Genomic DNA, 26180 nt, shown 5'->3' on the forward strand with positions numbered 1-26180 from the left:
TGGGTGACAAATAATATGGTCACATAGTTCAGCCCTCATGGAAGAGACACGAGGAGGACAGGGAGTGGGGGCACAAGACAGGAAGAGATATCTTAAGATTCACTTTTTCCTGAAAGATTTCCACACATAAGCTTCTCCTCTACCCATTCTTCTGCTCTTCGTGTAGAGGCTCAATTTTCTTCTGAAATGTGGGTTTCATAGCTTCTAAGCTATTATGCACAACTGCAGTTTTGGCACATAGTTGGAGCACAAATATATCATCACTTGACTAACTTTTTCCCGATTGTTAACTGGCTATACATAACATGAAAGAAAAAAAAAAATGTAGTGGTTTTGACAGTCTTCTAAAATCTAACCAAGTTCCCCAACTGACCCAAAGAATCTACTTGGGTCTTTCCGAAGCATAGTAGTTTCGTCTAATCTTTGCAGTAAGAAACACAAACTTTAACATCCAGAATCAAAATTTAGATTTCCCTTTTTCAGAGAAGAGTATCAAAGAACCACAGGTTCTTGGTCACAGTCTGACTCTGCTACTCCTTATGACATCTTGGGCAAGCCATCTAGTGCATTTCTTTTGAGCAGAAAGTCCCTGCTCAGGCCACAAGAGTGTACTCAAATGTTAGTCTTTGGACACATAAGCTCTTCATCCAGAGACCAGCCACCCTGGAGATGACCCTGTGCTTTTGAAATATTTGAAATATGTTCCTCGTGATTTCTTCATACGGATCTAGTATATCCCATGTCTTCCCAGTAGGAACCAGGCTGAGTTCCTACTCCATGGAATTCTAGACAGAGCCTTTCTTCCACATCCCATTTCCCTGTTTACAATAGTCTCTGGCATTTTTGGTACAGGCCAGGGGTCTCCCCCAGATACCACATTTGGCAAAATACTGTGAGGCACATCTTTTCAAGTGGTGAGGACTTCCCCAGCGCTCATTCTTTTCATCTTCAAAGATCCGGTCATCCAGATTTGAGTTTGTGTTTCTTTTCCCTCCTCAGCTTCCTGATTCATATTCCCACAGATTAGCTGGCTGACTTGAGAGCCACATGAAAATCTCTCCTCTTTCTTGTTTTTTTAAAACATTCACTCCCACAATAATATGTTCTTACATTTTACCACAAAATCTCTACCCAAGGTCTCTTCTTTTCCTGTAACCTTTCTCCTCCTTTGCCTTATAAGTGCCTACTATCATTTACCACCATGTCAACCTCCTCTGGAATTAGATTCAATGCCTTGATCAGTGACCTGGCCTTTCTTACCTCAACCTTTAAAACTATGTTGTAATTCATCAACTGGCTAAATCTCACAATAAAATAAGAACTTAATGAGGACAGGGATTTTTCTGTTTTGTTCACCATTGTATCTCTACCTCCAATAATGATAAGCACATAACATCTACTTAGTAAATACTTGTTGAATAAATAAATGCTTGTCTTATTTTTAAAAAATACTGTTCTTTATGACTGTCAAGAACAGGCTTTCTAAACCTGACCTGCCCAATATAATCCTGAGAGATAGACTGGGCAGATCAATATCATCTCCATTTTACTGAGGAAGGAACTGAAGGTTCATGATCTGTAGAAGATAATTCAGCTACACAGCAGTACCCAGAATCTAGGCCTCCATACTCCTGGTCCATTATTCTTCTCCTCAGCTTTTTGCAAAGTCTCCAGCTGGATGCTGACTGCTGGGTTATTCTAGTGGAGGGCATATTGGAATGAAAATCCAGCTACTCCCAGACATGAGTTCTTCCTGAGACATGCATGCTGAGAAGCTAATGAGGACAGCAATTTGTGTCAAAGCATCCAGTACTTCAGAAACAACTTCCAAACCCTGACATGCACTGAGATTCTCTCCTGACATATTCTCTTTGTTCCAACTCTCAGAAGAAGCACTGACAGAGGACAGCACAAGGGCTTTAGTGTCAAATAGAACCAGAGTCAAATCCCATCTCAGCTTTACAGCTCTGTGATTCCGTAGCTTGATCTCCCAAAGCTTCATATCTCACTGAGATGTTGCCCTGTTTAGAGGCAAAATATGTAAAACACCTGAATCAATCTTGACTGAAAGTAGTTGTAGTTGAAGTGATTTAGTAAAGGGCATATGCTCTACTTTAATATCCACAAGGAATATTGGTGGTTAAAGGTTATTAAAATTATGTCCACTCCATCGAATTCATCTTGAATCCTACTATAAGTCATAAACAATTATCCTATGTATTGATTTCTTCCAAGTCCTCCCCAGAAGACACACAAGGATACATGCATAGAGAAACACACATTTATCCCCTTCTTTCTATAGCACAACTAACATCTCCATAAATAACAAAATTGAGAAACACTTCAGAAAAGAGCTACAAAGGAGATTCCCTATCTAGTCATATTTAGAATTTTGCTTTAAAGTTAACAAGAATTACTAGTGTTTAAGTCATTTTTCTATCCAAACTAACTTCTCATTGTGTATGATAAAGGCACAAATATATATGGATGTTAAAATAATATTTCATTCTTTTTCTCACAAAGATTATAGTGAATGCTAACCTGACTAAGAAAATATAAAACATTTCTATAGCAATGTAAATAGAGAAAAGACTAAGGTGAGCATAAACCGTGCAATTATTCTTACAATGAAAATTATACCTGGCTAGAGTACTAGAATTGCTTGCTATGAGAGACTTAAAATTTTTCATTTTGTTCATTCATTCATCTATTGATTCAAGGCCTTACAAAAAAAGAGTTTTCACTGAACAGTAATTTTACCAAGACGTTATGTACATGTAATTCAAAACAACAACAGTCATGTAATTAGATCCAGAATTCACCACATATCTAGAACATTAAGGCTTTAGCAAGCAGTTTAGATCACTGTTTTTGAAGACGATATATTTTCTTTTCATTTTAGTAAAAGACTTCATTCTATAAGAGTTTAAGTATTTATAGTGAAATATTGCCTAAGATTAATTTACTATACCTCTCTTTTTTTTTTACCTAAAACATCCCCTGGGTTGTTTCACTACCAGAATGTACAGCTTTTACACGTACGATTTATACAGATGTATGAGTGGTTTTATGGCATATGACACTAAAACAGCCACATATGCATGTTACAAATGGAATGTGCACAGCACGTAGTCTATTCTGAAAAAACTGGCTACCTATGGGTGTGTTTAAAAAAACTAGGAATAAAAGTAACACAACTTTACATTTGTATAGAACTTTAGGTCCACAAAATTGTTTAAAAGCCTCAGTATATATTCAAAGATATCCAGAAAGAAGTAATTACTCTGAATATAACACGCACATACAGTCACACACACAGTGACTCGAATTCATGCGGTTCTTCACTAGTGAAGCAGACACTGAATATTTCAAGTGGCAGACTAGATTTATGACCCAAGAAACACCATAAAGACCTGAAAGAACTCAGACTAAGAAAATGTCGCTCTCTGGCTGAAGAAATGACTAAGATAGGACCCTGAGATAGGACCCTTAAGGAGACGAAGACCAAGAGACAGAAAGAGAGAGAGAGAGACAGGAGAAAGCATATCAAGGCTTACACGCACTCTAGAATCTAAACAAGGAAATGCTTTGAACATTAGACAATGATATATAATTACTTTTATTTCATGTAATAGCTTTAAAGTTTCTCTTGTATCATTAAAGCCTGTCTCACTAGGTCATGAACAGACCAAGGAGATGCGCTAACATGATCCTCCCTTAATATTTTATGTCACCACTGTGAAGTCACATGTTTAAAACTATTGGTGACATAGCTGACAGAACCAAATGTCTCAGAGAAATCAGTTCCCAGCACAGCGTAGGCACACTCAACAACTACCCATTACAGTCCATGTCCATAAGAGTATACAAACTTTAAGCCTCAGTGAGGTAAAATCATCTTAAAATAAGACACTTAGGGTCACCTCTGAGCAGAGCAATGGAGAGGTGAGGTCACTAACTATCTCTCCTTCCAGTCTTGAAAGTCAGTGATTCACCTATAAGATGCCTCTTATTTTCAGGCTCAGAAGTTTGAGGCTACTGTTTATGCTGAGTTGTGGAAATGGTGTTGTCACACTGCCACCAACAAACTAAATGCAGAATTTTTTTCCCAGACGGAAGTATTTTAGTACCATGAATAGCCAGAGCTTGAATCAGCAAAAACATGAGAGCCCATTAAAAGTTATCATAGTTAACTATTTTGTTAGTGACTTTTCGAAGAGAAACATCTCAGTATTATTTCCCTGCCTTGGTGATTGAATATTTGAAAAACTCAAATCATGAGACTCTGTACTCTTTGACCCTGGCAATGTTTCAATTTTTCTAATTATAAGGACACTGTAGTCCGCTAGAGGTTAGAGGTCAAACATTTCAGATCAATTCTAGAGTTTGTGAAGGATTTGTGTACCTTCCACCACTAAGTTCTGTCTTCAAAGCTGTGTTCATCCAATTACATGCCAAAGAGTCTGTGTGTTCTATGATCAAAGAGAGAAGAGGAAGGGTGGTGATGCAGAAAGGGAAAAAGGAAGAAGATGAAAATCTTTATAAAGAGGGAAAATAAGTCAAGTAAATAAAAGCTTCTACTGGTTTCCTCAAGCTTCACTTAATCAGATTGGAAACAGCACATATGATAAACAGAACCATATGTAAGCTAATAACTCATATAATGCTCTCAGGAGAATTTGACTATGTGGGTCTTTACTGCATGACTTGGGGATGCTGTGTTTGATTTCTATCTGCTTTTTCATGTACTTTTAGCCATTCCCTTGCTGTTACAAGATGCTCTCCCACCTACTGTAGTAACCTGCATAGGAGTCTTTCCCTCCTCTTCTATTTTCTCCTAATTTTCTGGAATTTCAAAACCAGAAGGAAGAGCTTGTGTGGTAGAATGCATTATTGTTCCTAATTATTTACTGCACTTTTGTAAAGAATTATATACTGCCACCCATTGCCATGTGACTTGCAGGGCAGCATCCCTGTAGAAAGAATATACTTCCTTACTCCATTGGTTTCGTATGCTGGGTTTTCGCCTGTGAACTGTGAACGGTAGTGACAAATGCCTCACAAATGCAGAAGTATTGAGACCCATTGCATGGTCCGCCATTACTCTTTTCCCTCTGGCACAAGAAGGACATATCCTAGCTAGGGGCTACTCCTTTAGCGTGGATTCCAGAAAAAAGAGTACACATGGGGCAGAGCCACACTTGACCTAAAGTCACAACACTCAAGTGTAAGCAAGAAACGCTCTTGCTCACATTTGGTGCAAATCATTGAGATTCTTTTTTTAGACACAAGCTTGCAAAAGTTGGCTAATATATGTATGTTATCATTGTATGTAAAATAAGAGGAGATTGAGTTAGGTCTCGAGGTGATGCTTAAGTAGAGAGGGAATTCTGATTTGATTCCTTCTGTGTATCTCTCCCCACAACATGCACACTGCCTCTCCAGGTACGTGAGCTTCAGTATAGGAACCAGCTGCCATTATTTATAATTGTGACTTCCATTCCCTTCATAGAAGTCCCCATCAGCACCTTAAATTATGACATCGTATACACAATGGTATGTCTGTTTTTCAGAGGACTTAAAAATTATTGAGAAAAAAATGGTAATGGAACTTTTCTGACTACTATACAGCTGGCATCTTGTGTGCATAGATAAACCAATATCCTTTGCCAGATGGATATTAAAATCACTTTGCAACCCAAATTTGAATTTTAAAAAATATTGTGCTTACACTATGAAGCAAATAAGAAGTCTCTTCACTTTTTGAAAACTAGAAAAAACTTATCTGATTGTTTTTTCCATCAACTCCTTACCTTCTGTAGACCCTTTTATATGAAGGCGTTTGTTGAGTTCATCCAATTTGTTCTTCATGTGAGAAAACCAGAAGAGGAAAAGAGAAAAGAAAGCAAATCAGAAACATTCTTTCTTTCCTGCACTGTTCTCTCTATTTAATACCCTGCTAAATCCAAAACAGGATCCTAATCTTCATCAATATTATAAGCTCTGCAGAGGAATTCCTATTTTATCTTAAATTGACATTTTAGACCACTTCCTAGTAACTCTATGGTTGTGAGCACCTTATTCAATCTCTCTATAACTTTGTTTCCTTTCTTTAAAACTGTGGATAGTCATGGTAGAAACCTCCCATGTTGGTAATGATGACTATTTGGGCACATATTTGTAAATTAATTAGAATATCCCCTGAATATTTCAGATTAATTCCTAGGTACACTAAGGTGATTCCCAAACTAATTTATGAAATTGTTTTTTCCAAAGCTGCAAAGTAATGACTCAGCGATTCTGACAACTTATGGCTCAGCAACGCTATCCTTCACTGTACATCCTGGAGACACTCCAGCATATGTGTACAAGAAGACATTTGCCATAATGTCTATTGCAGCATTGTTTGGAAGCGCTAACAATTGGAAATTACCAAATGTTCTCAAATAGGAAAATGAATAAAATCATTATGGCATATATATGCAATTAAATATTAACTATTAGCAGTAAAAATGAATGAGGTAAAGCTTCACATATTAATATGCATCAATGTCAAAAACATAATGATGAACAAAATAATTGCAGAATACATAGAGCATAACAGCATTTACATAAAAATACCATTTATATATGGTATATGCAAAACTATACCACAGTTTATTTTAGGGAACTATACTGACGATTACTTATTATATTATTTAAGAGATACATATGTATGCAGTAAACATATAGAGACCTGCATAGTAAAATTATACACACTATATTCAGGATACTAGTTATCTATGGGGTAGAAAGGAAGTGGGATTAGGGGAGTAGGGCACACATGGAACTTCCACTCAATCTGTAATGTTTTCTTTCTCACAATGTGTGTGTTGAGGCATTCACTTTATTAATCTCTATACCTTTTCAATATGTCTGTATTTTTGTTTTTTAAGAAAAGGAAGGTAATCTTTTGGAGAAACCCATAGACAAAACAAAGACAACCCAGAATTCCTCTAAAATGGTCTAAGATAACATATCCAAACTATTTCTTGTTCTCCAGAAGAAAGGTAATTCAGAAAACAAGATACAATTAATAGATTCCCCTAAAATTATATTTGGAATCCACTTCAAAAGCCACTTCCTGTTGACTCTGGCAACTCAACTCCTCCAGCCGAGGTCTGAGGATTACCTCCTTTATAGTCATTAGCCTCCTTGGTTCTTGCCAGGACAAAAAGTAGGAAGGAGCAAAAAAGGGAGGTAAAGAAGAAGAGGAAACTGAATTCCTCCCATGGGGAGCCTCTCATATCTGGCTCCTAGGCCCCTAGGAATCCTAGAAGGTAGCAAATGGTAGGGGAAGGGGATAGGACAGTAGCTCTAATTGAAAGACACATTTACCCATAATAAAATCAGACTTGCAAAAATAACAGATTTCTTTGCCCTGTGTTGGAATCACATCAACTCAGTATGCTAACATTGGTTATTTCTTGCTGTCAGAAGCACTGACTGGCAATTATAAAGGTCTTTGATCAATATAAAATTCAATAAGCAAATTATTGCTTAACACTTGCAGTTTGTTTGGTTTTCAAACTGTCCAATCACAACGTGCTGGGTAGTCTCTATTTGCATCCATGTTGCACCCTTCCCTACCCTGCTCTGTGCCCTGGGGGACTGACCTCTAGCATCACATCAAAGAGCAAGCTTGCCCTCTTGCTTCCTGTTGGGCTCCACCAATGGGAAGCACCAGCAGCAGATTAGAGGAGAAAGACAACTGGGGGTATTTACTCCCCCAGCTTCCTCGCTACCAAGTTGCAGTGTATTTGCTGCACCCATCTGCCAAATCCCATATTCCCTTCCTATACAGCTCTCTCGCTCTCTCTCTCCATGCTCTGGTTCCTTTATTGTTCAGACCTAGGATTGGTACCCTGATAGCCCCAGGGTGATTCACCATCCCTCATTGACTTCCCTTTGCTCTGCCCAGTCTTTGTAAATAGTCCTCTCATTAAACATGATTGAAACAATCCCTTTAAACTCTCTTTAAAAACCTCTTCTGCATGGGCCATCTGTTTCCTATTGGGACCATGACTGATAGACACATGATCCAGGTTGAAAAAGGAAAAAGCCTTTGGTTGAGAATTGTGACTCCGTACAATAGCATCGTGAATTCTACTCTTTGTCCTTCATTCTCTGTACCTGTGCTGTCCCATTTGGTAGCCAGAAGCCACATTCAGCTCTTTCAATTTAAAATAATTAAATTAAACAAAATTAAAAATTTAGTTCCAAGCTCTCAAAAGTCACATTTGGCCAGTGGCTACCATTTTGGACAGCAAATATATAGTCCATTTACATCATCACAGAAAGTTCTATTGGACAGCACTGCTCTATACCCAACAAGCTTCTCCATAATAAACATAAAGATTTCTACCTTTGGCTCTACCTTATCATCACAGGTGCAGCCCAGGTCAAAATCAGACTGAAGGTACATAATCCCTGGATAATTGGGTCTGGTAACTTCCTCTGGCATGGTTGGTCTGAAGGTGTTAGTGCGCAGGAGATGATTCAAACTTCCGTGTGTCCCGTTATTAGGAGCTGGCTTCAAGCCCAGGAGATCTGGTAAGAAGAAAGAAAAGAAGCCAGGTGCTTTATAAATATTTTTTTATGAGACATGGTGAAGTCAAAACCATTCACCTTCCAAGGGTCTGAAAACTCTGAACACAAATAAGAATTGGGTAAAACCAAATTGAAACGGTAGGCAATGCCTTCTTACTTCCTAAACCATTCTAGACTGCCCATGTCTTACCACAGCTTTCTGAAATAGCCATGTTCATTACTTGACCATAGAGAGAGACACTCCCAAAAACAAAGAGTGAAGGAATAGGTCCTCACTTAGCTATTGCCTATGTCTATGATAGATACAACCCAAGGACTATCAGTGTCAGTATCACTGCCTTTCTCCATCTCTATGAGACTTTTTATCCCAAATTTTGAAATGAGACTTATAATCAATAAATAACCTCTGGTCTGCCCTCTAATGCACTCCACAGGAGTACGGGGACAAGAGGAGGCTTTGGCCTTGTGCCTTGAAGTGCCTCTGTGAAATGAACGGACTGATTTCATAGCAAGTGAATGGTTGCCAAGTGGGCACACAGTGACTTGCCTAAGCTGAGAGGCAGGGCAGGGGAAGCTAGCAGCCAAGATGGGAAAAGAACCCAGGAGACCCGACTTTCAGACTCCCCCTCTAACCACCAGACTGGCACTCCCTTACTAAATAGGAAAAGTTGTCCTCATTCAGCAAGTAGAAGCTCAAGGAAGAAAAATAATTAGGAGCACATAAATAGCTGGCCAGGATGCAAGCTGGCAAAACTTTAACTGGGCTGCAACGTGAGAGATGGAGGTGGGAGCAAGCTCTGTGCAGAACTTCTGCTTTACCAGGTCTCTGACCAGTGTGTCAAACTGTAATGCTATGTTGGATCAGCCAGGGGCTGCCAACAGCAACACTATGAAAACTCCCCATTAGTCAACCTTTGAAGGAAGACAAAGAAGCCTTAGAAGGGGATGACATTCTGTCCTTCGAACCAATGGGCAAGTTACAACATTTTTTTGCAGGGAGATGAGGTGGTCCTGGAAAACAGACACCTCATTTCTTTCTCTCACATTGAGGAAGTTCGCCTGTTAACTCAAGATCGTCTCATTGGTTTTGATTTAAAAAGTGACTTACCACACATAACATTGTAAAGTTCAATGTTTTCAAATGCAGGCACTTTAGTCTTGTACTTAAATGTTGGGCCATAACCTACAAAAACAGTCTTCCAAAAGAAAAGAAAACAAACAAAAACAATCAGACATTGCTAATATCCCGTAGCAACGCTTCCTCTATTTATGAACACTGTGCAACTTCACTCACACCACCATTCGCCATCCCTGCTGAAAGTCGCTAAAAAACAACCAATTCACAGTTCTGGGATCGTACCTGCATGCTGTTGACCTTATTATCAAATCCATGGTCTCCCTGGAAAAAACATTTTCCCGATGGCTTCTTATAAACATCCAAAGGTTTCCTGCATCGAAACAATTGTATAATCAGTCGAGATTTCTCATGAAATCACTCTGATAAAAAGTCAATTTCAGTGCACAAAACATCTCTAAGAAGTGGATTTTACAAGCATATTTGCCTCTATTTTAATTGCATCATTCCTGTGATGATAAAAAGATGATGCTGTTCATTTCCCCCAAGGGTCTTTGCTTTGACAATCAGCCCAGGACAAATGGGGACCTCTGAACAGAAGTCATGGTACCCTCCTGGCACCTCGTGCTTGTACTGAGCAATGCACTTGACACAGGTAATATTCTGTCTGTCTATGTACTTCACTAGTTCCGACACCCCAAGATTGCCCATGTTGGGACCATGTTTGTCTGCTTCACTTCTATATACTCATCACTAGGCTCAAAGCCAAGCACATAGTAGGCACTTTTTAAATATGTGATGTCTAATCAATGAATGGAGATTTGTATTCTATAAAAATGTTTACATACAACTTTACCTATCAGTATAATGCAACTAGAGAGTATAACTGAGTGGTAAACTTAACAGATGTAATAGTGACATATCTAATAAAAGCCCAGCCTCACCTAGACAATATCTCTATTTAGAAATAGAAAATGGAAACATAACTCTCCGGACATCAAAACCATTTGACCTTCTTTGTTGTGACAGGAAGATATTTTTTGCTTAAGTGTGATGTAGCACTTTTCCAAAAAACTTTCAGGTTTATTAATACAAATATTTCCTAAGACCTATGGGGTACGTTGCACTGAAGTAAAGTGCTTGGGAGAATATAAAAAAATTAAATATTTGAGTCCCCACTCTTAAGGAAAGTACTTTCAGCTTAGGATATGTACATATAATAACTCAACAATGCAAGGGTTAAATTTAAAAGATTCTCTGCTAATTAAAAGGCCCAGCTTTGGTCTATGTTAATTTGCTCAAATGTTTTCATCTTTCACTTAACTTCTACTCAACCAGATTTTCTTCGTATAAACCTATCAACTGCACTAAATTTGCTCTTTCTTCCAAGCCACCCCGTACACAAATGTTCCTGCAGAGGCCGTAGTCAGCCAAGCTGTTTTGGTCACATCTTTACAACTTTTTAATAAAGATTCCACATGTCTGTTCTAAGTGAATTCAATAATTTCTGGGTCTTCATGTTCCTACATATTTAACTCTACATACCCTCCTGACAACTATAGTAGAATGTATATGTATTTGTCTCCCCAGGTGTTCCATATGGATAGAAGTTCCTAGAGGACCACCATTTTCTCATCATCTTCTCTCCCTCGTAAACTCATTAAAGTACCCAGCTAGGGTACATAAAGTAGTTGTCCAATTATCACTACAGACTGATTCACAACACTTTTCTTAAGGACAAAAAAGAAGAGTGAGTGGAAAGGGCTGCTCCCAGGTCTGCGTGAAAATGGATCAACTTTTTACGGTGAATTCTTTGGAAGTGGTTAGAGCTTCCAGACACATTCTACACCCGATTCAAGAGTAAGGAATAGTCTCTTCAGTATTGGAGAGTCCTTTGTAGTTCAAAAGAAGGCAAACATCTGAAATATTTAAGGCAATATAAAACACGCCCACCATAACAGAGGTTTTAAGATTAACAACATTTTCTGATCTCCACTATCAACGTTGCAGGAGGCTAAGTTTTGTCAACTGAGACCCTATCAGTCTAGTGTGATAAGGCAATGTCCCAGTCAGACTTTTGACTTACTTAAGTAATAAGAATACAGGCTAGAATGTAAATCCAAAAAATGAAACAGAGAAAAAGGGACAGACACAGAGATGCACTCAGAGACTATAAGGAGACACTGAGATGCTGAGACCTAGAACACAGAGATGTATTGTCTCAGGGCTAATTATTTATCTAGCGTACAAAATCTTTGGAAACAATGAGATTTTCAACTGAGATTTCTTTTTATGATTGCTCAGGCACTTATAGCACTCCAGTTATCAAAGAGGTGATTATGAAGATGAGACTCAGGGACAACCAGTCCCCAGGTTACCTTGCGACATGCCATCTGCGTTCCACCAATAAATGGATGTCCTCAATTCTTCTGTTGTTGGCATAGTGCAAACGTTTGGGAAGGTACTGTTTCATGTAAGGCTTAAAGTGCTGATCTGGTTTTTTACACTGAAATATAAATGGAAATTGGAGTTTAGATGGAGCGTCTTCTAGAAAAAGTCCTAGATATTCCTTCTCCAGAAAGTTGATGGAGGTTTTAAGCCAAACGAAGGTTGGTTAGAGAATAAGTGGAATTTGTTATCCCTCTATCGAATAATACAAGCTGAAAACAAATAGGTTCAAAGGAGATTAGATAACTTTGAAGATGATATGGAAGGTTATCGGAGAGGAGTTAGGACTTTTTAAGATACATTCCTGACTTGTGAGACCATCACTGAGAGCAACCAAAACTTCAAGGCCTTTCCCAACTGCTTCAAGTCAAAAGATGGGAGGTGGGGTAGGAAGGGAGGAGGGCATATGTTCAGACATGTGTGATTACACTCTCATATGCTTTTAAGATCTCTATCATGGATGGAGAACGATGGAACAGGGTGGTGGGAATATCTGGTTGAGAGAGAGTAAGGATTTGTTTAATTATGAATGAATACTTTTCAGTTCTAATGGAAAGATCAAATATTCTCAGCCTGTATTGTTGCCAAGACTATTAGGGAACCTGAAGCTGTACAGAGGCCAGAAATTTTGAAAGCTCTTAGGGAAACAAATAGACAGAAGGGCAGGGGAGGTGAACATAGGAGGTGAGCAGTGGAAGCTGCTCCAAGGGCAGAGCCCAGGGGACTTCTAATGCTTACCGTGAGATTAGCAATAATGGCTTTAGGGTCATCTGTTCAAAGAGAGAAGGAGAAAGATTTCAAAAGGGATGACAATAATCATTGAGAGAAATAATTTTTGCAGCAAGAGACTCAGTTCTTTCTTTTTTCCCCCCCTCTCAGAAGGGCTATCACTTCAGGTTTTGTTTAAAACACATGTAAAATTGTGTGTGGGTATTTAATATCTCAGTAAGTGACATGCAGCTAAATCAATGGAACAATTCCTATGGTAAATTTCCCGCTAGATCCAGGTCTTCTGTTCTGGAAGGGAATTCCAGAGCACTCAGATAATGCATGGTAAATTGTTTCTCTACGTTCCCCCATATGGTCCCTCTGGAGCCTGGACTTTGTTTATTTGCAATTGAACATCAGGAACTAAACTGGGCATTTGGGAGTTTTTAATGTAACTTCCTATTTATCTGCAGATCTTTGAAACAAGTGATCATCTGCTTTGGGAGGAATCTTCTAATCCACTGAGCTGTGTTTTTTAAAGAAAGTTTTGTTTTCTCAGTAATATCATGGGTCTAATTACATAGGTAGCTGCCCCTCTCCAGCCACACATGTATGCACCTCCTTTATTTTCACTACCAGCAAACAAAGGATATTTTAGTCAATACCCTGAACTAGCTAAAAGAAAAACTATGTAAATGATGGCTGTGTATAAACTGTGGACAAGATTATATTATCTGAAGGTCCCCCTTTCGGGTTGGGGGGAGAAAGAGGAGATTGTAGGTTGGCTGGATTTTGTTTTGTTTTCAAAAAATTTGCTTCAGTATGTCATTATAAAATCAGCAGAAAAGGAAAGCAGCGTTCAGAAGAGATACCAACTGTCATGGTACAGCCCTCCCTGGAGTATAAACGTCAGGGGAGCAGGTCGGGTCTATGTGCCTGGTACATAGTAGGCACTCAATAAGCATTTGTTAATAAATAGAAACAAATATTTGTTATACCTACGGTATAAATACACATACCTCAAACAGAGTTTTCAGAATCTTAGTTCTAAAGCTATGCAATCCAAAGCTAAAACGTGAATTCCATTTGACACTGGGGTTAAATTTTAGTTGCATCTTTTAACTAAGAGCAAATAAGTAATAATGGGAGCACGACTGGTTAACCCAAATTGTGTCCATACCACATGCAGTCTCTCCATGAGAGTCTAGCAGGCACCTTCTCTCTGGTCATTGACAACAACTCTGGGAGGTAGGTGGCATTAGAATCCTCACTAAGCCAATGGTGGGGGCCTTACACACTGGGAACCAAGCATTCTGACTGAGCAAGCCATGCTCTGAGCCTCTACCCTCTGTGGCCTCATAAACCACAGTCCTCAAAGGACCAAACAGAGCAAGTTCATGTTCTCCGATAATGAAGAAAAATTAAGAGCATGGAGCAATCTTGGGCTCAGATAAACCCCAGAGAACTGCTAGGAAACAATACATGCCTGAGTCCATGTTTTGGACACCGATCCTTCAACTCTGAAGTACTCAATCCTCTCATGCTAACAGCTCTCACCTTGTGTGAGGTGAAGAGGCTCCCAGCCCAGAGTGGGTAGTTAAGATCAGTGAATCTGGATTCAAATCCAAGCTCTGCCACTTCCTAGCTGTCATACTCTGAACCAGTTACTTCACCTCTCTCTAAGCCTGGATTTCTACTGTCTGTAAAAGGGGATAATAATACTTATTACATAGGGCTATTGGAAGGATTAAAGAAGATTGTATACATATCTGGCTGAAAGAGTGATGTGACCAAGACATCATTGTCATAGCTAAGATTTATGTAGCTTTGACTGTGTGCTAAACACTAATCTAAGTGATATGTAGGTAATCTCTCATTTAATCTTCCCACCCATCCTTATTTTATGGATGAGGAAACTGAGGCACAAAGTGTTTAAGTAGCTTACCCAAGGTCACAGAGTGAGCACCTGGCAGAGCTGGGATTTGAACCCAGACATCCTGCCACTGTTGTCTGTGCTCTTAACCATCTCACTCTACAGGCTCTCACAAAATGAAATCACGTCTATGAAAATGCTTTGTAAAATACAAAACATTTACTTATTGATAGTTATTACTTCATTGGCCCCAGGAAAGCTTTTCTTTTCCCCTAAAACAACCTCCCCATTATATTTACTGGCATCTGAAGTACCTTTCAAAATAGACAAAACCTTTCTTGCATAGTCCTAAAATGCAAACATTAAATCAAGAGGTACCGTAGAGACTTGCATCCCATCTCTGGCAAGGGCCTGCCTATCTCAAGTGAGCAGAGGAGAAGGGAGGACACAGAGGACAGAAAGGACATGGAAAAGAGAAGGCAGGACACAGACATTTTGTTTATTTCACAACGTTGCCTGGAGCTGACCTTGGAATGGTTCCCATTTGTGTTGACTCAGGAACGTAGTTTGGGAAAAACTTAATTTTCCAAAGCTTTATTCTTGGTGCCAATGGTTTCTTATTCCCAAGGCTAAAAACTCTAAAGGCTTTTTTTTTTCCTTAAATGCAGCATGTCTCCAATAACACTATGGGCTTCTGAAAATCTGGGTGGGCGGCACCTAAAACATCTAGTCCCTAAATTAAAGTTCTTGTCAGTGGCATATCATAGCCCGAATGTGCAAAACACAGTGATGATCATTCCTATTTATTTTATTTCTAATCTTTCAAAACAGCTGTCCCTTCCCAACGGCTTAGTAGCTTCTCTTCCTGGGTCCTGTCAATCACTTTTATAAAAGCGATGAGTCCCCTTCAACCGGGGTCCTAGGAACGTTTAGGGTCTGAGTGTGCTTCTGCCAGCCTTGTCACGGACTCCCCAGCTTCAGCTAACGAGCAAGCCTGAGCCTCCTGTTGAAAAGTTCTTCTCTTGTAAACAGAAGTTTATGGTTATACACATGCCTTAAATTAAGTGTATTTTCTGCATGATAAAAACAAGAACAAATATTTATATACTGTTACCATGCACCAGGAACCACTCTAAGTGATGTACATGGATTCATTCTCACAACAAGCCTATGTGGTAGCTACTGTTACTATCGTCCCCATTTTTCAGATAAAAAAGCTGAGGCTTAGAGTTTAAATGACTCATTTAGGGTAATTCAGCTAAGAAGTAGCAGAGCTAGGATTTTTACCCAAGTATTCCAGCTTCAGAGAACAAGCCCTTACCTCCTCCACTGTATTACTACTCTAGGAGCTTAGTATTTTAAGAATCAACTTACATTTAGCATTATTGCTAAATTTGGGTCGAATTCTTCCTAGAGTTCCAGGCACTAAAGTAATGTCATCCACATTAGTCAGGTAATTGCTCAAGAACTCTGTTCTATCACATGTAACATCTTCCATTCCTGTAGGGAGGAGAAAACAAAAGTATTTTGAGGCAATCTTAAAATTAAAATCTTGACACAGACACTAAAGATAACATCCAGGCATCTCCTTAATTTGTTTTTAACAACCCAATGTGGGGATCCACTCTCTTAAGATCTCTCAACTTGACTTTAAATTATTTAATGCTTCTTTATATAATTTTTTCATCAGACTTTGATTTAGTCCTATTATCTTGAAGTCCTAGAAGGTTGAAAATGCATCATCTCAATTATCATTTTAAGCCATTCAGCAAGAGCAGCAAGACAAAGGAAGTAATTATGATCTTTCTTTAAAAAAAAAATCTATTTACACAGTCATTATGAAAAAGATCTATTCTTTAAAAGAAAAATCCAAGATTGCTTCAAACTCTTCCCAGCTGGGGGTGGTGTAAATAACTGGAATATATAGTTCTGTGTCTCTTTTACAAAATGTCATTTTCCAACTCTGGCTCTCTAATATATCTCCTGACTTGAGTACATAATCACCAGTCCTCACTCTGCCTCCACTGGTGGCCTTGGATGTTACTGACCAAACAATACTGGCAACAAGAGATGAGAAAGAAAAATGTCAGCCCCAATGACCACCCAAACTGAAAAACAAAATAACGCTGAAAACAAGTCATAAACAATGCAATCAGTCAAAACTGAAAGCTGGCAACTGGAACACAAAACTGGAACACTGGTCTAGGTGGGAAATTTTTTGGCCTACAAATATTCCTCCCCCACCCAAGATTTGCTTCCTGACCCCATCAAGGAAAATTTCTTGATCAATGTTAAAAATAAAAACAATAACTCAAATCTTAGAATCACAGACTATAGAGGCTGGTAGAGACCTTTATTGTGATTTCGGAATTTATGAGACGACACGGAACTACAAAGGTTTAATATATCGTTTTGCACAATTCAATATATGAATATTCTCTAAAAGGGGGAAAACAAGTGATCTTGTAAAGGATGTCCTAAGGTTTTGGAATAAAGAAATATAACCCAGAGTGGCCAGGATCCAGGAAAATTCAAATTATCACCTTCTAGGATCCCAGATCCAGACTCCTCCTTTTTTTAATACATAATTGGAATGAAGAGAGAGAAAAACAGATCCCAACATAGCACAAGGGTTATAGATCTTGCCTTATAACATTTAAACTCTCAGGAAGAAAAATAAAAGCAATAAACAACTACTATGTTCTAGTAGAATCTTAACTCAGGAAGGGGGAGTCTCCAAATGCTTATTAAAGGAAGACTGGAAGGACCTTCCATTTGTTACATTTCTAGGAAGTCACTTATGCTACCCCAATGGTGAAACATACCTTGCTTTCAAAGACCATATGAGAAGTGCTTCTTAAGCATCATCACCCTTGACCCTCCAGACTAACTGTGTAGGTGGTGGTAATGTTCTCATTCCACAGATGGGGAGGCTGAGACTTGGAGAGGCCATATAACATATACCATGTCCCATGGCTCTTAAGTGGCACAGTGCAATTTGAACTCCACTGAAACTCATTCTTACTCCAAAGTCCAGGCTCTGAAACACTAGACCATACTACCTTTTAAGAAAGAGATGCCATGGCTCCCCAAAACCAAAGCAATCTACTCACTTCAGATGTCTGCACAGCGGCAGACAAGGTTTTAATCAACCCAAGACCCTTCCAATGCTCCAGCACGTGACTCATTAGGACCCAACTATTTGTTAGACATCTGGCTCCAGCATGTGACCAAACGCTCTTGACATCTCTAGGCAACTTAAATTGAACCAGCTGTGTCACATGCTCCAAATTCACTTTCCTATCTGCAGCTCTCCACCAAGTCAGACTCGTGGAGCATAATTTTGCAGAGTCACATTTAGTTCCCGTAAAGAGCAAGTTAGTCCCATAGCTTTTCTTAAATTTATTTTCTAACAGATCTTCTAGAACATTCTGGAAATAAAACTTCAGGCCCAGAGCAGAGCTTTGACTAGGAAGATTTTCCAGCCATTCTTAACAGAACTACCAAGTCAACCAATTTTCTTCTTCTAAACCCTCTCCTAGAAAGGAGTAGCCACACCTTCCAGGGTCACTACTTCAGTCTGATAGTTCTGGAATACAGGAGGCACTCTCTAGGACTCAGTCTGCACACCTGTGAAATAAGAATGATCTTTGAGGGCCCTCTCCAGCTTTATAATCATGTAATGTTTATGATGCTCTTGATCACCTCAAAAAAGTGGTTATGAATTTTCTTACTTTATACACTGATTTAGAAAAGCTGCTTCTTCCTCTCTTTAACAGCCTTCTCTATTGAAGCAGGGTCCTCTGGTTTTGGTCTTGAATTTCCTCAGTGAATGCCGAGAAATCATTTTACTTATATGTCACTTCTTCGACAAGAATCCTATGTCTCTGCTTCCTTATCATCTTTAGATTTATTTTTTAGCCACATAAACTCTGTGGGCTCCTTTTGGGGATGTGGCTGGCAGGGATAGGGGATTATCACCTGATATGTCACATTCACAGAGGTAGCTATTAACATCATAAGAGAATAGTCTGCAATACTTTAACAAGAGACAGATTTTTGGAGAAAGGCTTTTCCTGCAAAGAATAGGAAGATAGAGAAAGTCCCTGGTTTTGATCAAAATGAACCCAGGGTCCTCTCAGGCTGGTTCATATTTGTGAATCATGGCCAGATTTCCTTCCCCAACCTGAAGAAAGAGGGAAAAAGGTGAAGAATACAACCTGGGATTCTGAGGGCAAGGGTTCCTTTCTTCAACACCATCAGAAATATTATCTATGAATCTATCCTATTAGCAAAGAAGAAATAAAGCTTTACCATGGTCTCCAACAAAGATGACATTTACACAGCGATGCAGCTTTAGTTGTTTCAGTCCGTCCATTAATTGCCCCACTGTTTTGTCAATTTCCCTCAGAGGATTTGTCATCTGGAAAAAGGAGAAAATTAGTCCCTGCAGTTTTTTTTTCCTTTCAGTTTCTCATAGATCTTCTACCCCTAGAACATTCTGGAAAGAAAACTTCAGGCCCAGAGGCAGAGCTTTGTCCAGGGAGATTTGCCTCCCTTTCTTAATGGAAATCTGGTCTAAGCACTTTTATTTGTGTTATTTCAGGACCATAAAACGTCTCCTCATCCAATCTCTTTCAAGATTCTTTGATATAAAAATATCAGAAATATTAAGGGCAATTCTTTTTGTCGTTTTTGAGATAAAATGGCCTTTCTAAATGCAGCAATGTTCTTTGAATCCAAGAATTTTGAGAGTGAGCAGAAAGTCAGATGGATAGTCCAAGCCTCTTGCTCCCTAGGTGAAATCACATTAGGTTTTGAACCAAGGCAAGAAGATGGAAGCTAAGTGAATCAAAAGCAGTGGTGAGATTAATGATAACCTTCCACTGGATGCTAAATGAGAACATCATTAATACAATGAGATCCATCAAATGTTCCAAAGGACTTAACTGTCGATTTCTGAGAGCAATAGACTCTTAGCAGAAGAACTTCCTCTAAGAAACAAGCTACTGCTTCTCAGCTTAGTCCCTTTCAAGCTGATTTTGAGTAAAATTAGAATCTATAAGAGTCTTAAACAGAAGTGAACCACTGAGCTTGTTCCAGAAGATTTCTTATTTGCCTCACGAAAATGAAAGCTCAATTCTATGTAGAACGTTTCCGAAGACTAAGAAACACAATTCAGCTCTCCTTTTCTTGCTTCAAATGAAAGTTTCTAATGGCATGGATGTTCCCGCATACTAGAGACTTTCCCTCTCGCTCTCATCTTTGTGCAATGGAAAGATTTTCAAGAAACACCTCATCAGACAAGCACTTGACAGTACTTTAGACGAATTTTACAACTTAGCTACAATCATACACATGCACCCAAGATGACTTGAGACAAGAACAGAAGGAATCTGCATATCATTTTCACTCAGACACATATATTATCTTCCACTGGCATCTTCTCAGATGACTCAAGACCTTTCCTCATATCATGTCATCAGTAAAATCAGGTGTAAAGTTGTTTCTCTTCCTGACAGAAGTCAGTATTTCAAACTCTGTCCCAAGGAGTAAGTCACAAGTGAAACTTTCAGAATGATTTGTGCTGTATAATCTGAAGGGATTAACAGACGTGGGACTAAGTAGTACTTGTTTCTGAGAAAACCACACTTTCCTCCAAGACCTTTGCCTATACAAGAAACACCAAACGCATAAGACATGTCAATCCTTGGCAACAACTTATTTTCCTTTACTCAACAAGGCAACTTAGATAAAATTCAGAACCTACTTCTTAATGATTAGTTCAGAGAATTATAAATAAGATAGTGCCTCAGAGGTATCTGAAGGTTTTGAGAAATGTAAGAACCTATACATTACCTATAGGCTGTTTAGAAATGTAAGAACCTATACAAGAACCAATAGGCTGTTTAGAATGTACTGAAAAGAGTAGACACTACTCATATCTCTATGAGAAGACACATACAACTCTATCTACCCATTGTTTTCTCTTTCTCTCTCAGCTATTCCCTTATTTATAACCTAAGATGTTTTCTGAACTCTGAAGGCACAGTCCACTAATCTAAGCCAATTTTCCATTGAGTTCTAATCTACATTGTCTTTGAGGATGCCCCCAGCTAACTTGTTGGGTTGTTCTCAGGAACCAAAACTACAAACCACCACAACTAATTTTGTGAATAAGTGCAAGCAAAGCCAATAGCCTTCTTAACATTCACTCAAGACTAAATGTTAATATTAGTTTTAGAGCAACCGAGTCTAAAAAGAATAGAATGCTCTCTTTTCCTGTGTTGCTAAAAGTTCAGGAGGTCTTCACGTCAGTGTTAACCTCTGAAGTACCTGATTCTTCTGGACTCAAAGCCAAGAATGACGCACCAGAGTTTTTCTGAAACTTATTCAGTTGATTTTCAAACCAAGGCACTGAAGGAAACCTTCAACTCATACCTGCCCACCACAAAGCTTTGGAACAATAGGTAAACTTACTTTGTCCTGACGAGTTTCCGCGGCATAATGATCCATCCTATGTAATTTTCTTCTTCTTTTCTTTGGAGGAGCAACTGGTCTTTCCTGTCTCCTCTTAGGGGTAACCTTCCTCTTAGGTCTCTTAGCCGGAGTAAGAGGTGAGCCATAACTACTCTCCTGTACTGGCGGATAGAGATGTCTGGACTCAGAAGTCGTCTGTCCCTCTGGGTCTGATAATAAAGCTCACACTTTGCCTCTGGGTCAGCAGAGTCTTAGAAAAACTAAGGCTCCTTAAGTGGGGAAAAAGTTGGTATAAGGGATGATTCAGGGTACTCTATACAGAGAAGCTTCCTAAATCCATCTTGATGTTGTTGTCACAGCTTCTTCACTGAGAGCAAGAATATAATTTAAGAGAATCTAGTCACACGGGTTTCTTTTGGCTGAGGGGCCTACTTGTGGATACACTTGAAGGTGACATAGAGTTCTGCATTCCATAACTCATGCGTTAGGGAGAAACTGGTCCTTGGTTATGAGAAGCTCTTCATTTATAAAGTACTAGATGAAAGTTAAACAGAATAGTAGCCACTTGGTCAAGGTGACAATGGAATTCATGTAGGTGGTTCCAATTCAGGATCTGACAGGTTTCTGTTCACACCACCAAATATATCAAAGCAACTGTCACCTTCATCGGCAAAGAACAGGATAAAATTTTAAAACCAAGGATGAAGTGAAACAAATCATAAACAATCCTCCTTGGTCATGAATACACTCCCACAAATCAGAACTTTCAGCAGGAGAGAGAACTTCTCACTGAATAATTTAGGTTTCTAGCACAGAGGAACTCTAAGCCAAGAGATCATCAAAAATAGAACAGTCTTTTAAAAAATTCTCTTGTAAAATTAGGTAAAAGATAAAAAGTCATCAAGATCTCTTCATCTTGGTATACATATCAAGAAAGACTCTACTTATACTCTTTCTATCAGAAACCCCCTTTTTGAGGGGAGTGGCAGTACTCTGCATCTTGTTTTGAAAATCTAGAAAGCAGTAAAGGCTGACCCACAAACTGAGTTAGGAAATAACCTTTTGGGGCTTCCAAATGCTAGAGAAAAATAGGCCCCTGATTTGCTGATGGTGCAAAGGTGAATTAAAGCTGCAAGCCCTGCTGTCTACCTAGCTGATTTCTCTTGGCGGGGACTATTCGAGAATCATTCAGATGCAGGAAGGGGAAGGAAGAGGAACAAGGTTAGTGTATCCAAAAAGGAGGCCATCTGCCATGCGATTTCACTGTTTCCAGAGCAAGCAACTGCAAGGGCACTTCCATCTCTGTTTCATCCTCTCTCTTAGGCAGAGCGATTGAAAGACACAGCCCCATAGACTCTGGTTTTCTTTTGTTTTTTAAAGGCTTCTAGTTTTAGGCAATTCTTATGAAAAGAGAAGCAAAAGGAAAAAAGAGGGTTTCCCATTTCAAGGTCACCGAAGACATTCAGCGAGCGCACAAGTCTGCCCATCAGACACTCGGGCATTTGCAAGAGACCTCAACATTCCGGAGACTCCAAAGGCGAGCCCTTCCGATTGCAGCGGGTTAGAGGAGCAGCGGGAGAAAGAGGATTTAGTCAAAATGAGTTGTCATCCAATGATTATATTGCATGTCTTTCCTTCTTCGAATGTTAGAGGTAGACGAAAGCTAAGTTTTCTCTGACCAGCCATACTTTAGTCTGACTTTAGAAGATTTAGCCTGAGGTTATTAAGAGGATGGGAGGTAGGGGGCAAATTTCCCTGCTTTTCAGAAGGATACTTTGCCATCTGAGGGTAGTAACTAGCCAGCCAAAGCTCTGCCTCTAGGCCTGGAAGAGCAGCCGAACGAGGAGTCATAGAGAAAGCACAGAAGGTCAAAGAGAAAAAGATTGTGCCAATAATCAAAGCAAGCATATTTCTGAACATTCACCATTACACTAAGAAACCAGAGGCAATACACCGTTCCTTGAAGCTATTGCCCCAATGTTTGGTCACCTTATTTAATAGCCTTTGAGAATCATCCTGAAAAAAGTATACTCAAATATTAAGCAAATGAGGCACAAACTTCAACTGTGTTGTAGCACACATTTTGCTAGGTTGAACCACTTCAATTAAACTTCAAATGCAATGCATTTTCTCACTAGATGTAAAAGATAACATGTTACTCATTTTAAAAATAATACTTCAGCGACTATAATCTTTACGTGCACAATAAAAGTATATGATGGCTATATAAGTATACACAACTAGTCTACAATAGAAAAGAAGTTTTGCCAGCTTGCTTTGGTTCCATTTTTAGAAGTGTAAACTGTTTTGCTTTTCTTTCAGTAAAAATAAGATTCCTAGAACCAAATGAGAGAGAGTTGAAATCTGAAAATATCCCTTGCCTTATCAGAAAAATGTGACCAGGTATCAGGTTGTCATAATCGAAGGTACATTCCAAGATATCTAATCTGGAGTGTTTTACCCCGTAGATACCTGAGAACATTCCAGTACCAAGAAGTATTAATACTAAAAAGAACATAGTATGAACACTTCCAACTTTTAATTCAAAAATATTACGCACAAAGAAATCTCTGTATACTTATGAGCAACCCTGAGCACAGAATCATCATTACAGCAAATTAAAGCAAACTATATTACGCTTTTTATCCTTGCTCAGTACTTTAAAAAAATGTTTTAGTTTACTTCTTGATTAAAACACACATACACTTTCAAGTAAGTAATTATAACTGAACTACACATATTAGAAATCCATAGGTGTTCCTGGATAAAGAATATTTATTGCTTAGCCAGATAACTTTTCAGGAAATGAGGATGATAAGAGTTGTATCTCATCTATATTGTAAAAGGTCAACATTTGACATAAAGAAAATGTTCTGTGTGAAGAACATAGTTATTAACTGGGCACTTTGCTTGTCTCTTGGACCAAAGGAGGGTTGAAGGGTTTCACGGGAAGAGCCCTGGGAGTCGGATGCTCTGAGGTTCTACCTCCACTTACCTGCCAAGCGACTTGAGCAGCACCAAACCTCTTTAAGGACGAGCCTCCTGCTTTTAAAAGAACGGCTATTTCAATCTCTGGCTTGCCTAAGCTGCAGGGTCTTTAGGGGATATTATTATCCCAGCAAAGTTGAACCTTTAAATAGGGCACATGGAACTGCTTAGGGGTTTTTTTATTTTTTTTAACGTTTTAATAAAATGTGGTTCCTTCTGTTCACTTTAGATTAAACTCAAAGAAAGCCATCCAGAAGATAAAACAGCCATGCTTGCTCTGGCAAGAAGAAGATTTGTCTTTCATGTATGCAGATGTTTATCTCATTCTATTATTTGTGTTTCATAATCATGCAACACTGGTTAAACATCAAAGGGATAGGAAAAAGAGCATCAGACTTAGATGACTCCAGCGATTTAAGGCAAACTAAGAATGGTTTCACATAGCCATTAGTTTCCAGTGCATACAAAAAATCACCACTGAATTGATGTTAAAGCATTCAGAAATACTTATGGCTCGTGGTATTTACTGCCTTTCTTTAGACAAGCTGCTTTTCGCTCAAGAATCCTTAAACCAAGACACACTTTTCTGTATTTCCTACTTATATTTATGCTGAACACAAGAAACTTAATTATCACCAATGTTGTTGTCTGTTAGACAACATTGTTGGCTATTAGAGAATGGGAGGCAGTTTCCATCAACAAAAAGTTTTTGTCACAATTTCTCATCCAAAATCCAGTTCTATTATGTTGATGCAGACCTCACCACCCTTAAGAAAGACAGGTGGAAAACATTTAAAATAGTAAAAGGTTTAGATTTGTAAATCCTATCATATTTTAAAATGATCTATGCTGCCACACTGGGAAGATTTCCATCTCTAGATGAAAGAGGAACATAACAAAACATCACCATCCCTTTCCCACCTGCTGAATGCGAAGTTATACTGGATACCACCTTCCAAATAGATGATCTTCTACAAAGATTTCTGAGTGATAAAAGGGTGTCATGCTGCCATGCTAAACAGGTTCATTCAATAATGTATTTCTCTCACTTAAGAATCTGTTTCACTTTAGGGGGTGATGGATATGTTCATACTCTTGATTGTTGTGATGGTTTCACAGGTATATAACTACATCAAAATTTATCAAATTAAAAAAGCGTTCAATGCTATAACATATGTCTGGTTGATTGTACCTTCTAAAGCTATTAGAGCCACGTAGCTGACCTACCCTCTCTGAACTGTACAATCATTTGAAGCGAGCTGAATTTCGGTTGCAATGTTTTGTATTGCAAGTTTCACCTCCAGATTCCTTTCCACTCCAGTCCCAGTGATGGCAAACGCCAACCCTTCTCAATCTTTCACCTTTTGACTGATGCCTGCAGGACTGGAATATACCCCTCCCATGAACACCAAGTTTAGGATATTTTGAATATCAAATCAATCTGAAATGAAGTTCCTGCAAGAGAAACAGGTATGTTTAAGACTTTTAAGAAATGCTCTTAGTCTTGCAATTCTTTGTCTACATATAAACCTTGCAGATATGAATACCCCAAGAGACTTTGTACAAATCCTGAAATAAGGTCAGTAGATCAGATAGCCCAGGGACACAGGTTCTCCTCAGGCAGATGATAAGCTACTAACCTCAGGGCCAAAAGGGCCATATTTGTGTCCAGAGAAATCAGGTTGTTCGGAATAGAAGGCATAGACTGAAGGCCTACGGGAAAATTGGAAGGTTCAGAATTTCCCCCAAACCACACATAGCAAAGAATATCAAATATCTCTACACATTAAAAAAAAGTCCTCTCAAATCAAGTTAATCTCTCAATCATTGTTAGTCTTACCATGGAAAATATCTCTTTCTTGTTGGTTTTTTTTTTTTTGGTTCCACATCCACCACCCCCTACAACATCCCCACTGTGGTAACTGCTTGGTACCACCTTCAGGAATCAAAGTCACAAAGGCTAATCTGAACAGATACTCAGGTCTTTGATCCTCAAGATAATAGAGCCCAGTGATAATT

The 26180-nt window shown here is 38.9% G+C and overlaps 1 protein-coding gene across 19 annotated transcripts in view; it reads right to left on the reverse strand.

Annotated features, from left to right (window-relative positions):
* The window catches only part of ENPP2 (ectonucleotide pyrophosphatase/phosphodiesterase 2), a 103831-nt gene that overhangs the window by 14891 nt on the left and 62760 nt on the right, over positions 1-26180 (reverse strand). For 6 of the 19 annotated variants that reach the window (XM_070481519.1, XM_070481518.1, XM_070481516.1 and 3 more), the window contains exons 11-19: positions 25802-25874; positions 19008-19116; positions 16068-16193; positions 12851-12882; positions 12043-12170; positions 9950-10037; positions 9698-9785; positions 8405-8589; positions 5814-5865 (exon numbers count right to left, since the gene is read on the reverse strand). In XM_070481519.1, coding sequence (XP_070337620.1) covers positions 5814-5865; positions 8405-8589; positions 9698-9785; positions 9950-10037; positions 12043-12170; positions 12851-12882; positions 16068-16193; positions 19008-19116; positions 25802-25874 — 881 coding nt within the window. Of the gene's footprint in view, positions 1-5813; positions 5866-8404; positions 8590-9697; positions 9786-9949; positions 10038-12042; positions 12171-12850; positions 12883-16067; positions 16194-19007; positions 19117-21173; positions 21330-25801; positions 25875-26180 lie in introns of all 19 variants that reach the window. The other 13 variants (XM_070481515.1, XM_014867684.3, XM_014867682.3 and 10 more) reach the window with 3 other exon arrangements.

Source organism: Equus asinus, chromosome 12, assembly GCF_041296235.1.
Source record: "Equus asinus isolate D_3611 breed Donkey chromosome 12, EquAss-T2T_v2, whole genome shotgun sequence".
Taxonomy (NCBI): domain Eukaryota; kingdom Metazoa; phylum Chordata; class Mammalia; order Perissodactyla; family Equidae; genus Equus; species Equus asinus.